The sequence below is a fragment of the Agelaius phoeniceus genome, chromosome 1 (genome assembly GCF_051311805.1).
Source record: "Agelaius phoeniceus isolate bAgePho1 chromosome 1, bAgePho1.hap1, whole genome shotgun sequence".
Lineage (NCBI taxonomy): Eukaryota > Metazoa > Chordata > Aves > Passeriformes > Icteridae > Agelaius > Agelaius phoeniceus.
In genome coordinates, this window is record NC_135265.1 from 32,619,327 (window position 1) to 32,634,597 (window position 15,271).

General features: G+C 40.1%; 1 protein-coding gene across 1 annotated transcript in view; it reads right to left on the minus strand.

Annotated features, from left to right (window-relative positions):
• The window catches only part of RAPGEF5 (Rap guanine nucleotide exchange factor 5), a 157,100-nt gene that overhangs the window by 85,558 nt on the left and 56,271 nt on the right, over positions 1–15,271 (minus strand). The window contains exons 8-9 of the mRNA XM_077175973.1: positions 11,328–11,404; positions 5,980–6,105 (exon numbers count right to left, since the gene is read on the minus strand). Of these exons, the coding sequence (XP_077032088.1) occupies positions 5,980–6,105; positions 11,328–11,404 (203 nt within the window). The remainder of the gene's footprint in view (positions 1–5,979; positions 6,106–11,327; positions 11,405–15,271) is intronic.

Here is a 15,271-nt window from a genome sequence, read left to right on the forward strand (position 1 = left end):
CGCTTATGAAAAACAGGTGATCACCTGGAGCTATGCATTCATTCCAGCAGATGAAAAATCGAGCATCTGGAATAGGACATTCTCTCCAGAACATGACAGAACTAGATTCCACTCCCTGTTTCCCCTGATTCAGACTAGAGACTTGAACTTCAAGTTACCTCCACAGCAAACATGTACCTAACTCTTAATTACTTATTCTTGCTCAACAAGGAAGTATATACTGACAATCTCATTGATAGATTCATTTTTTCTTGGCTTGTAATTGAAGACTAAATCAAAATTGCAAACTATCATCTTAGCCTGGTACAGCTCTCTCTGCTAGTGCTGGCAGGTCCAAGAGGTATAAAGAGAAACAGCAAACTCCTGTGCTGACATGCCAAGTCCATTCTGTTTAGATGACTTTAGACATCTGTACCACCTCGTAGCTATTCAAGCCATGAAAATTTTTGCAAAGCTGCATAGTAATTGTTATGACCACTTGACCCACAGCTCTGCAAAGAGATGCAGAGCAACTGCCGAGAGTCAAAAGCAGTAAACCTACAAGCTACTCTATAGATCTGTCCCAAACAGAGCAGACATAACAAAATTATGTTTTTAGAAAGTAATGCACAGATTTCAGCACTGACTGTATTCAGACATCACTTGATGTCAATGTTTTAAAGAGTATTTTTCCATCCTTGATTACCAACCATCAATCCAACAGTACAACAGCCCAATGCCACAGCTTTGTCAAGCTAACCAAAACTGCAGCTCTGGACAAGTCCTGGCATTCTTTCTTGTCTCCATGCAGGTGTCCAGCTGGGCTCCCTAAAAATACCCCTGGTGTGTCATGGCTGGAATTTCCTTATGAAATTCCTCAGTCATGAGTAATCTATACAACCCAAGGCTCTAAATCATTAATCTTCTGTTGTAAGTCTTTTAACAGCTTCAGCTCAACCACTAACCTGCTTCAATGAGCAAATCATCTGTCTTCCTAATGAGACCACTGACTACAAAAGTTAGTACCCAGCAAATTACCAGAACTGCTCCTCAGTATCTGTTGTCCTTCTGAAAACATACCTGCCTCATATAATATATCTCTTTCATCTTGAATTAAGTCACAGAATTGATACACCTAAGCTGTAGTACTTATATTCTTTTAAACAGCAGGTAATTCTAACTAATATATAGATTAATCTGTAAAGGGATTACAGGGTGGATTTAGGAAATGTTCCCCTTCCTCCTGACACAGCAAAGTACTGTAAGAACCCCCTTGGAACATTACTGTCAGTTTGTGAACATCTTATTCAGTTGATCTGACTATGAAATTGATACTACAATCTAAAGAATATTCTCTCCATTTGCTGAGGTGAAAAGGCCTTTTACAATTTTACTTAAACAATGACACTATAAACAGACATGATTTTCTTAATGAGCACAACACTTCATTGAAATAATAACTGGAAATACTGTACAACACATTTTTACATCTATTACAAAGGCATTATTTGAATTATAGTTGACTAAAAGGAATCTCAAAAACTATGGTTTAGTGCAAATATGTCTTGAATGCATCCCAAATATATGCTGGAGGGGAAAAAAAGCCATGATAAATGACTTCAAATGGCTTTACACACACAGCTTGCTTTCTATATTATAATTAATGGTAATAATAAGCAAACCTCTCTAAAAAGCAGGCTTGCTCTATAGCTGAATATTCCAGTACAGATTTTTCATCTATTTTCTGTCAAAGCAATTTTTTTAAGAAAATGAAATATTTAAATTACATAGAAATACAAATATCCAGTTTCACATTTCCCTAGGCTTATAGGTAGGATTTGCATGTAAGGATAAAATTAGAACTGCAAGACTGCATTGTTTTTTTATGCTACCCCACATTTGATATTAAAATAATTTCTGTGTGTTTTAGACAATAATTTCATTTTATTTATTTATCAATACATTGTAGGAATGCAAAAGCACAGAGAAGAAGCTTATTCTGCCTATTTAGAAGCTTCTTTAGTTCTATTTACTTTCTACTCATTAGCAAAGCTGAAGTTTTAGTGAGCCTAACACATACAGTAGGTTCAGTGCCTTCATTAAGCGCCTTATTCTAACACATTAGGAAGAGGGAGTGGGGGAAAAAATCACTGTTAGGTTTTGTTTTTCTCTACAAGTCTGTGAGCACCATTATGGTTAGAGCACTTTTCAAACACTATTTACCAGAGAAGTTGGCACTGTGTGTTACCAAGGAACACCAGTTCCAATATACCAATCTAACCTGGTCACTGTCAGCTTCCAGTGTCAAAATTGATTTAGCAGCTCACATATAACAGAAACTGAACACAGAAATTTTTAAATTATGAGTTATTCAAAGCTCTTTTTTCATTCAGACTATAAATGCAAAATGATAGCATACCAGAAAGCTAAAAAAAAAAAGCAGTATGGACTTTCTGATTTTGTACAAATCATCTTACAGATATAACAGATATAGATATATATACCTCAATTTTACACCCTCCAGAACTCAGCCCAACTAAAGGAATCCCTTCTCCCACCCACTAGTTCCAAACCAAGCTTTCTTCCAGTGAGCCATCCAGCTGTCACTTACATTCCCTCTTCCCAACCATCTGCTTTTTCTGAGAAAAAATAATTATATTTCATCTCCTGAACTAGCAACCCAAACTAGTCCATGCTTCACCTGTTCCTTGTGGACCACAAACTCCCAACACCACACCTCAAAGAACACCTTTAGGTACCTTATCTGCCAAAAAACCTCTTGTGCATCCACATGTCATCTATCTTCTTTAAGTGAGTCATTAACTTCTGTACTCAAACTCAGATGAAGATGGTGACTATTTATTTGAATGACAGGAGAGTTTACCAATCCTTCTAGTCAACCAGTCTCGCTCCCTATCACACTCCACACCTCATTCACTGTACAGGAAAGAGTTTTCGGGCTACCAAATCAGTACCAAATTCTTCAATTAGGCTGAGAACCCTTTCTTCTTTACAGGAAAGCACAGGAATCATCAGAGCTCCATTATAACACATTTATATTTGATGCTAATGCAAAATGTGCATGTGAGGCTGTACTAATCTGAAGAGACCTGCTTTAGAAACACAGTGGGTATAACACTGGAGGAGCCACAACTCCATTTCCCATCACATGCCTGGGACACAATACATGTAGAGAGGAATTATGCATATGCACAATTCTAACTCCATGTTCAAGTTGGGGTTTTGGGGTTTTTTTCATATTCCTAAAGGAGAACAAACTAGAGAACTCTGCTTCAGGCAAAATTTCCCATTGGCCATTTTGGAAAGTGCAGTTTAACTTCCAGACAGGTTATAAAGCCTCTAGCTTTTAATAGTGGCACTGGCCCAGGCTGATAAACACATAGCCCTGCAAGCCAGCAGCATTTCTGCTTTGAGCTGGGCTGCCAGGAGGCCAGCCTGGTTAGCAGGCTCTCCAAGGGCAGGGAGAACAGCCTGGCAGGGTGTTCAGGCCTCTCATTTGCAGACTGCATGCCATTCCTTTGAGGAAGGCAGATCATCCAAGAAAGCCCAGTTTGTGCTCCCCAGGAGGGAAAGCTGGTGAAAGCTTCAGGGCAGGGATACTTGCTGAAAAACAAGGTTCTTGTGGAAAATGCACAGAGCATCTCCATTTTATCCTGCACTGAGTGCCCATCACCCTGTGTTACAAAGAAAGCAGTGTAAAATAAGCTGTGCTTTTAAATATAAAAAAAAAAAAGGGCATGTTACACATCATAAGGATACCACGCCCTGAACATGTTGTTCCTCTAACATTTGCAGTGAGCCCAAGGGACTGGAGAGTAAGCCAATGCCAATGAATCTGCCATCACTTTCGTAGCAGCAGGATGAGATGGGAAGGGCTGAAATCCTGGATCCAAGCAGTATTCACAACACTTTACTCACTATAATTCAGCCTGCTGCTTTTCTCCTTGGAGAAGAGGGGGGATATCTGCCTGGAGCAGTGAACCCTGCCCAGCCAGTCAAATCCTGTCACCTGCACGTGCACCGGATCAGCTCTCAGAGCACACGGGAGGAAGGGAGGGAGAGGAAGGGATGGAAGCTCACAGCTTCCTGAACATATGCAACCCACTGCCCTGCCATGGCAATGTGTGCTTTTTTCCCAGTGAAAGTTACCTGAGTCAGCTAAACTGGAAGCTACGACAAACCTTGCCCATGATCAGGGTGCCCTCTTGGTGACTGTTCCTAATGAAGTCAGTAGTCTAGCTGGGGGCTTACCAGACACATCCACAAGAAGGACTTTAGGTCTCTCTTATATCTGGGCATGGGCTGCCTGGACCCACCCTACAACAACCAGCAAAGTGCACAAGAGGGGGAAGAAGCACACCATGATTTATTATTGCCAGCACTAGCTGTAGGAAATTCCCCACCCAGAAAAAAAGGGCACATGAGGAATGACCTGGGCTTCTGCAGTGTCTCAGGCAACATTTCTCTTTGCTGTCACCTCCAAAAGCGTGTCCTAAAGGTCTAAAGGCATTTCCTTGTCTGAGAGCAGTAATTGCTGCGTTATACTGCTCAGGACGGGTACAAGCAAATTGCTTGAGCTCCTGCTAAACTGAAGTCACTCATCTCCTAAATAGCAGCAACTGTTAAGTACCATACTTTTCAAAAGGAGAAGAAAAGCTGAGTGCTGCTTTCCTTTCCATTTTTGGAACTGTACTGTAATCTGTGCAGCTACAGAGCTGCAGCTGACTCCACAGCAACCTTTGCAATGACCAGAGCAGCAGCAAAAATATCCACTGAATGTTTTGAGTAACAGTCTCAACATTCCCTTATCTCTATGACCACATATCTGTAATTTTGTTTCCAAATCCTGAAACACGATAGAAATCTGCCCCCATTTAAAATATTCTTTGCTTGAGCACCTCAACTTTTAATTGTGCTTTGTGGATACAGTTTAAAGATATGTAGAAATTTTCCCAGACATCCATTGCTAGAGGGTCAGCTGAGAAACAATTTAATCTTGGGTAATTAGCTTTTGCTAATTGCCCTCCTCCCTTCTGCACACTTATTGATACAATTAGACATCTAACTACACCAGACCAGACCCTCAATGCTGCCAAACAGAACAGCATGAAGCTCTGAAAAAACACTTCATCCTTCTCTTTTCCTATGTACAGCCTTATTTCAGTAGGAATGAACTTGCAGATGAGCTGAAAAGTATTTCTTTTCTAAAGTACAAGTCTTTTTTCTACTGTCCAGTGAGCAGAAAATGGAATAAATTGCATATACACAATGGCAAGAGATATGAAGAGTAGGTGGGTTTTTTGTTTCTCGCAGTTATTATCCTCTGCACCTTTAGATGAATATGCAATCAGAATAGAAGTCTTTACTAGGAGAACAAAATTAGGAGACATGGTGCTATAAGCAAAGCAGTCAAGTTTCTGTGAATTTTCAGTCCAGTTATTAACATCTGAATAAGTGCTTTCAGAAGCATTAAACAGAATGCTGCTTTCATGAGTGTAACTTTTGATTGAAAACTCAGTTTAAAAGAAAAAAACACAAATTGCTGAACTCCCTATCCAGACCATTCTTTTTAATTCATGCTGAAAAGTTTCAGCCAATACTTGCATCCAAATATGCCCGCAGTAATTTTAAGATAATTTAGAGTAGTTGAAGCATTCATATGCCTTATACGTTATTTAAATACACCGTAAAACCCAACAATTTGGTAAAAAGCATCCTGAAATCATCTGCTATATCCTAATAAAAGATATTAATAACAGCATCTGACAGTTAATGACAACATAATAATTTAAGTGTGTTGACAATTATTGACCTGAACGCATTTTGGAGAAATGTAAATGCCAGAGGAGAGCAGCTACAGCTCCATGACTAATGCGTGCCCTGGATTCTGACCATCAGCTTTGCTATTTCAGTTTTGTGACCTAAATCTCCCTCCCCGACCCGAAAGAAACAAAAAAACCCAAATAAGAAATGTCTTACTTGTTCTGCCTTCTCCAGTGCTTTTCTATCCGCCTGCAAAAACTGGCAGTTCTCTCTCGCCAGCTTTTGGACCAGCTCAATCCGTCCGATGTCATCTCTTCCCTGAAGCTTGCATAAAACTCCTGCCTTAAGGGTGGGAGAAAGAGCAAACAGATACTTAAATCCACAGTCCCAGGACATGACACCACCACAAATTTCAAACTTAAAAGAAATGCATTTGTTTTCTCATATTTGCGGTGCTTCGGTGCCACTTGCTGAGCACAAACAAGTCACTGCCTCCCGGGGAACAACTGGAGAGGAACAGAAGAACATCTGAATCTCCAAATGCATCTGCTCTGGAGGAAAGAAGGCAGGGCTAACTAAATCAACCTCTCCTCTGAGTGCAACTATCAGATATGCTGTGTTTTATTTGTTCCTGTCAGCCTGTTTCCTGTTACATAAGAGAACAGAGCAAGAGGTTAAAAACTCATGGGAAAGTTAGCCAGGAACAGCCCTGGAAAAAGAATGAAGTGCAACACAAGGCACTCCTAAAAATAACAGTCTACAACTCCCTCTGCTCCCACTCCAACCATTTTTCACATATGCAAGACTCGGGAGTTAAAAGACAGTTGTGCCACAGCTATTTATTTGGTAAATATCAAATCTGTATCTCTAGATTTTGTTTAGGGAAGGAAATTATATTTGCTTTAAAAGCTATGTTAGAAATATTGTTTTGGTTAAACATGTTATTCAAGCTATGCTGATACTGTTTTGTCAAAATGGTTGTTTTCTAAAAATGCATATAATAGATACATATAAAAAGATGGATTCATGCTTGCACACAGGCACAGTAGAGACTCATTGCAAAGTTAGCTGAAATGGGCTAAACTGCTCCTTGCAAAGTCAGTGGCTGATATCACTGTCCATGATTTGGTTATGGATATAGCCTCTGCATAACTGAGACTTGGGCAATGATACTACACAGCTTTTATTAGCCCAGATGTTTCCTGATGGGAGCAGCAGACATCTTGGGAGGGCCCATTGTGTGGCATACCTATGATATGGCTCTATGACTCCAAAGGCAATCTGCAAATAAATATTTTTCTGTGAACTTCCTTCACAGTTTTCTTTCTACTGTTCATCTTGAGTTTAAATAAATCACTACCTACTCCAGAATTCAGAACACATCTTGTGAGTCAGGCCCAAAAACTAGGGATGCCCTGACTTGCTAACCCTGCAGGGTCCAGTTCCTTGGCCTTGAGCAATTCCTGTCCATGACAGAAGAAGGTGTGAGAGTGCCCACCCAAAACATCCTACAGCTTGATGGTTTCTCCAACCAAAAAGTGGGGGTTAAGATTTCTTCAGCTAAAGAAGAAAACAAATCCACTTTATGAATAAGTTCTTGAAGGCTGATGGAAAAAATGGGCTCCACGACCAAATCCAGAGTCATTCTTACCCAACTCATCTAAAGAAATTTGTACATGCCTACATTCTTTCAGTCAGGATGAAGACATCTCCTCACAAGTCTGCATCAGACACTTCTGCTCTGATGAATAAAGGATTTCAGCCTGTGCCTTGAATGTCCTGTACTCCTTCTGAGCCCAGCCTCCTGAGGAACCCAGCTTCCCTACATAAAGAGCCTACTCTCTGGTTTGAAGGTCAGAAATCCACTGAGAATTTAAGGAATTGCATTGCCCAATCTCAAATTCCTTACATAGTCCATGAGTTCAGTGTCCCTTATCTTCTAAATTGAAGACATTGGTTTATAAACCAGTTCTGACACACTCTTATCCCCCTGAAGATCAGCAGCAAGACTGATTTTATCAAATGTTGAAGAATATAGTGAACTACTTGTCCAGACTTGTTTAATCAATAGAGAAAAAGGGGCATTTGGGAAGAGATTTTTTTTTTTCATTCTACAATAGACATTTTAAAATGGTCAGATCAATTGTTTCCTAATATTCTCCTTTTTCTCCAGTAATTTGCACAGGGAACCTAAGACTTGGGAGGCCTGATGTCTGCACTTCCAACACTTTGAGTGCTTGGGGACATCAACTAAATCAAGCCTGCTTATTTCATGGCTGCAGGATGCTTCTAGCAGAGTATTACATCAGTGTGATGTAGGCTAAGGACAACTCCAAAGTGGTATCACCTACTAGGACTACGGGATGATAAAGATTTTTACTTTCTCTGGATCTGGGCTGTGGAGGCACTTTTTGTACCTTCCTGTTGTGCTGCCCTTGTTCAGGAATGGCACTCCCCAGTTTAATGCTCCCACTGAGACTAAATGAGGTCTTGCTCCCTCACCCTTCTCCTCCCCCACCTCCTTTGGGTAGCTGAAGAGGAGAATTGGAGGCACAAAAGGTAAAGATCACAGGTTGAGACAAGAACAATTTACTGAAAACAGCAATGAGATAAGAAAACAAACTGTAACAGCCACAGTAATAATTATATATAGGGTACAAATAAGAAATGATTCACATGGAAACCCCTCAACAACAGACAGCACCCAACCAATCCCTCCTCCACAATATCCCAGCCTGGAAGAGAATCCTTACCCCTGCCTCCACCAATGATAGGAGGTGGTATAGAATAGCCTCTAGGTCCTGGCTATTGCAAAAGCTAACCCTGTCCTGGCTGGAACCAGGACATGTGTCCAGGGAAGGTAGTCCATGACCTACAACAGCCACCTAGTAGAAATATACATTTTAACATGTCCCCTCCTCCTGTCACAGTTCTTTCATTTAAAGAGTTGCAGAGAACATGAAAAAAAAATTCTTATTTAATTGGGTCTCCAGAGGATAAAAAATTTCTGGGAGGGTTAAGGTATTATTAAATTAACTGCACACGTTTAGCTCTGGGAGTAAAGAATGCACTTGAAACATATAAGGCTAAACCTGTTTTTTCATCATTAAGAAAAAAAAAAAAACTATTAATCTTTTAGTTCTGGTTTCCTCACTTATACTGACTTCTCAATACAAATCCTTCTGTTAAATACTTGTAAGAAAACATCCAGGTCAATTGAATAATTAATTGATGACAGCTTCTAAAATCTGGTTAGGAAAATGTTGACAGTCTCCAATTACTGGTCATTTTCACTTCTCAATACAAATTTAATTTTCAAGCAATACTTTGGAAGGTGTTAGACAAAAGGGTAAAGGCAAGTCACCCTACTTTGGAAAGCACGATTTTGATTTTCATTTTGTGCAGGCACATATTCTCCAAAACCCTTGTTGGTGCTTAGACCTCTAATTTGTGTAGACCAAAACAAATACAATTACTAACATATGTGAAGGTGACAATCAAAAATTTGCATTGTTTAACTGGCTTTACCTTATTGAATGATAAATGAATATGCCTTACAGTAAAACTTTGCTACCATTCATGGCTCAAAATTACGATAACTAAGTGTGTTTATGTAATATTTGAAATTAAATTTTAAAAAGTGTAATGGAAATAAAAGCAAATTATTCACTACTGAGAGTGGAAAGAGGAAGATGCTGACAATATACTTTCTGTTTCAGCATATCCATTGTAAAATATTCCTTCTGCATAGGTCATAAATGAGCATCTAGCAATGACACAGAGGTGAATTAACACATCCCTAGGAAGACAAGATGGGATCTTTTGTTTACATAATTTACATTGTTCACAGCATGCTTGCTTTTGAAAATCCCCTTGCTAGTTTTTTTCCACACTTCTACCAGTTTTGTCAACTAACTCAAGCGTAAATCAAGCCTCTCTGCCACAGAGCACTGTTGAGAGCAGGCACCACACCCTTCAATTCTATTAACAGAAAGTTTGTGGTGGTTTGGTTTTCTTTCACCATACCTCTCTCTCTTTCTGTAGCTGGTGAAAAAACATAATTATTACTGGCTTCACCTTTAATCAACCTGAAAATTTAAAACCATGTGCCACTGCCTCAAAAGACAGGACATCTTGCTTTGCTCCAGTCATATGCACAGTTCCACTAAAATGAAAAATATCATTCACTCCTTTAAAACAAACTCAAACAAATTTGGCCTTCACTGGATGTCATTTTTATGGTGCTAACAAACTGGAGCAAACACTACTTTGATAACACTCCTGCTCTCCTCCCAGCAGAGCACAACAGAGCACTTTTGTTAACTGCTCATTTAATAATTGTACAATTTTAAATGTGTTTCATATTCTTTCAAATTTTAGAAGCTGGTTTCCAGTCAATTAAAATCTGGGTGAATCAATACCCCAATAATAAATTTTTATGGGCTTTTATAATTGTTTCAGGGTAATCTTATTAGCTGGCTACATGGGAGCTTTGCATGTGCATTGTCTATGTCATAAATGGGAACAAACATTTTCAAAAAACTATAACTACAGCAACTAAGTGGAACTGAGAATACATTAAATCATTCCCGTCCCCCCCAAAAAAGTCCAATGAAAAAACAGAAATCCAAATTTTTGTGCAGTGAGGTCAGTGTTTCCCTCTGGGTCCTTCTTATATCTCTGTAATGCACTCTTGGCTACATGGCTTGTACCCTTTCAGCTAGGCTTGTTCACAGACATCAGCATAAATCCTGCCTTTCTTGCACACAACTTTTCAGTTTGGCAAGATGTTAGGGAGATAAATCAGAGGCAGGAATGGCAAGCTGCATATAGGGGAAGGAGAAAAGGTGGCAACAAGTGGGGAATACAACATTTGGAAGAGAAACAGAAGGAGAAAAAAACAGTCAAGACTGGGAAAAATCAATTTTAAATTAAAAGCAATAATCAGTACCAGTACAATGAGCAGTACAGTTGCACTTGCACAGCTTGAACGCATGAATGGAATGATTGAATGAATTGCAGATTAATCTAAAAAGATTCACAGAATTAAAAAGGGTAAGCAATCCCACAATAAAATACTCTAAAAGGCAGTTTAGTTTCTTCTGAGCAATATCCAGAAGTGTGCTTTGGTTGTAAATGAGGGCAGTTAGGGAAAAAAAGAAGAAGGTTGCTGCTTGCACTTGAGTGACTAATAAGTATCCCTATTTCATTGCATGTCTACTTACAGTGATTAAAATTCAATCAAAATGTCATATGCCCTTGCCTCCTAAACCACATCTCATTTTACTTTCACATCTGGTATATGCTATGTGTATTATCTAAAAGGAGCAGAAAGATAGCTGAAGAATGCTGTCCAATTGCAACATCATGGGATTAATTCCCAGAATAATCATCAATCTTATTCTAAATAGTCACATAAGATGAGATCTAGCAGACTTGCTCCCTCCTACATGCTCCCTGCACAGAACATCGAGGAAAATTCATTTCCCAGAGCTATTTTAAGCAGTTCCTCAACTTGCAGATCTGGAAACATTCCCAAGACTCCATTAATCTTACACATGTACCTGTGCATCAGAGGTATCCTTGAGATCTTCTAGTCCTCTTATTTCTTGACTGCTGTTTTCTTCATTTTGATGAATTGCTAAAAATAAGAAAGAGGAATATATTGGAAGCAGGCAGGTTTAAATCACAAAAAGCAGCAAAGTGGCATGGCCCACTTTAGATCAAATAGGATGACCATTCAAGGAATATTTAAACTTCAGCATTCTAGTAAACTCCTGGAGTGGTTTTGGACAGATCCTATAAGGTACACCTTTTTGGGTTTGGAAAAATGCTGAATACAGCATACTTTATTTTTCCCCATGCAGTAAAATCCAGTACTAAATAGTTACAGTCATGCTACTGTTAGTCCTGATAAAACAATGACATTTAAAGGAACTTCACTTTTCCATACATAGTAACAAGATATCATGACTCCTAAGCAATAAAAAAAAAAAAAAAATAAGATCTCCCTCTTCTTCCATTATATTGCAGAAGGTCAGGTCAGACTAAACAAAATAAGCAGATTTATTCCTCACCTCAGACTTGGAAAATTCCTTGTAAGCAAAGTGATGTCAATCTTAACAAACATAGCCACTAGCATGAAAATCATCTCCAGAAATAAATGGTAGCAGGAGATGTTTTATTGAAAGTTCTTGCTGCTGGCACAATAGAAGAAATGAGCAACCCCACCCAATTAACATGACTTAAATCACTTAAAACCAGAAAGTTTTGCTAGACTTTAAAGTTTTGTATCAAATTTGTAATCCCCTGAATGGTCAAAACCAGAGCTAGGAGTTTATCCAGCTAAAGAAACAAGGAACCCCTTGTGAAAGAGCACCTCAGATATCTGTGTTGCAAGCAGCTTCATCTCTAAGCAGTTTCATCTCTAAGCAGTTTTACTCTCTATATCCTGAGCTACCCTTTCAGTCAGCACAGCCACCTGCTGTATTTTGGTGGGACATTGAGCCCTCAGATGTTCTGAAATGTGACAAGTTGGGAGAGTCAGACCCACATATGTATGAAACACATACAAGTTGACTTTACCTTATACTGTACACATCACCTTAGAAGATATCTTTGATCTTGAGGACATATTGAGTGATTTTCTGGTTCAGCCACAGCATTTGTGACACCAGAAGCATCCTTGAAGCAGCAGAGCTGTCACATCTATTTCCTGAAAAACACCTCATGGCTCATGGCTTTGCTGGATGGGTGGAAGGGCTGAGCTGGTGTGCTTCTTCCTGCCCACCTCCTCTCTCCTTCACCCCTGTGTACCTGAGCTGCTCATCAGGCTGCATCTGAGCAGCCACAGCCCAGAACACAGTGTGTTCAGACAAGGATCACCAGTCCTGTGTTGCCTTAAAACTATGTCTGCAAGCTGAGCAGCCCAGGATTTGATTGATGAGCAAAGGGAGCAGGAGGAGGGCTGGCAGGTAGCAGTACCACCTTCTCTCACCTATGCAATCCTCAGCCTGAATCTTCAGCCATAACCAGGTTATCATGGCCAAACTCATACATCTAATGTGAGCTATGAGGTCCAGCTTGGTGTGCCTGCATGGGTGCTCTGGGTCTGCTGCAGACAAAAAGCAGCCTAATGTTTAGGCAGCATCTAGCAACTTAAAAGAAAAGTAACTTTGGACTGTTCTTTACCTCTAAAATAAATTGTACAGATTTATTTTTTCTTATGGCAGGATTGCTGCTGATATTGCTATGCCATACAGGATATAATTTTGTTTCTTGCTCCACAGTTATGCTATGAAAAAAAAAGGTATTAAAAATGTAATTATAAAGGGGGAAATAAGTCATTCTGTCAATACAGTTTATTCCATTACAGGATCTTTTTAAATCCATTATCAGATTTCTGACATAAATCTTCACCGTTGGGTTTGTAGGCATCACTTTACCAGCAAACCTCTGAAATGCAAGGTGAATACTGAGAACAGGGGGTCAGACTGTAGCTGCAACAGACAGCATGTATAATGGGCATTAGATCCCAGCATATTTAGAGCTAGGCAAAACCAAAACACTCTTGGGATTTTGTGGCATATCTCTACCCCAGTCTGGAAAAGGAACCTGGATAATGACCCAGTAATGAGAGGGATGGCCTGAGCAGCCATGTGTGACTCCTGCTTTTCTGGTGCAGGGCAGGGCTTCTAAGGCAACCTATTTTATCCATCCAGGCTGGGGGGTCTGTGCAGTTCCTTCCTGTGTAACCCACCTCCCAGCCTTCCTCCCCAAGAGCTGCCTCATCCTCTTGCACAGTCCCACACGAGCATGACCCTGTTCTACCCACTGCCACTGTGAGAGACATGGAGCATTCAGGACATTGATTTGTTGACCCCTGCAGAACAACCTGCCTGAGACAGGAATGCAGCAATACCAGAAGGCATTAACAAATGCTAAAAATCGGTTGTTTGAGCAATATCTCAAATTGTTAAGTCTGCGTTAGCAGAACATTCGCCCAATTCTCCTTTCAATTTTCTGATTTCTTCTATAATCAGTTTGCTGTAGGCACTCATGGGCAAAATATCCCCCCAGACTCTGGCTATTAATCATGGCATTTAGAGGAGTGGCACCTTGCTGGTAACAGGGCCGTGAGTCGAGGTTTAAGTGATTTACATTGATCCAGCCAGTGTTTCCACAGTCCTGAGCAGATGGGAGCTCCACAAACAGCTGTGCCAGGGGAAAAGGTTAGTGCCTGCCAACAGGCTTCTTGTCACAGGCCTCAATTACAAGTGTCCCCTTCCCTGCCAGTGCCAGGGCAAACACCCCAGAGCATCTTCAACCAAAGTGAACACGGAGACATTCAGGGAGCAGCACCTCTGGCTGACCTGGCTGGGCGGGCAGGTGAGAGGGTGGTGTCTGGCCAGGGAGACAGTGACAAGCAGCAAACACCCAGAAAGGAGGACAGCAAGATCTCTTACCTGGCACAAAGGGGAAGAGAAAGAGGGTGCATGTCCACAACCCCCAGTGAATATAGCTATCCTTGAGTGTGGAATGATTTTAACATGAGCTCTTTTAAAGATGATGAGAAAATTGCCTCAGTTTAAGTGCACTCTGAGTGGCTTAAAAAAATAAAAATGAAAAAAAAAAGTTTTTATATCAGCAATTTCACAACTCAAGTCCAAAAAGCCTGAATAAGTTTATCATCCAGACCCAGCTCTCCTTGGCTTCAATGTTGTTTAGACTGTGTAAGGAATGTAGAAAAGAAGCCGTAAATATTTTCTTAAAGGAAAAAGAAAAACAACAGACCTCACACTGACGTTCTTGCAGCTCTCTTGGGAGAGAAGGAGCATTTGACCTCTTTTTCACGAAATTTCCATCACAAACTTGATTTTTTTGTCCTCCTCGCCTCTTATCCAAATCCATAAGGACCAGCCACAAGTAAACCATTTAACTTCACCCGGGGAGCAACACTCAAGGAATCACACCATCTCATACCTTTTCCCCATCACAAGAACACAGTCCCTCAAAGGCTGAAGTGGCCACACAGACAAGCAACATCCCCTCTAATTATATTTTCTTGGTTTCTGTAGGAAAATGTTACTATGTGTTTTGTCTATAAAACAGTGAAAACCCACATGTTTCTTAAAATGTTCTGGTATCTTTAGAAATTTACGGTACTGGGGGCCATCACATACATGTAAGAAATTGATTGCAGTATTTTTGGACACAGTATGCCTCCTAACCCTGTAACAACTCATAGACATTCCTTGAATTGGCCAGGCACTGCTCTCATGTGTTACTGTGCAAGCAATACAAGTTCCATCACAAAAATATAAGAATTCGAGGATAATTTCCTACTTACTGTTAGCTGGCCATTTGTTTTTTGATAAAAAAAACTGACATTGCAAATTCAACCATAGGAAAAGCAAGCGGAAGCTTAGGGTGGGATGGGAAAGTATTTCCCAGGCAAATGCTGATTCTGGAATTGTACATACAAAAAAAAGTTGTGAACTTTGGAGCT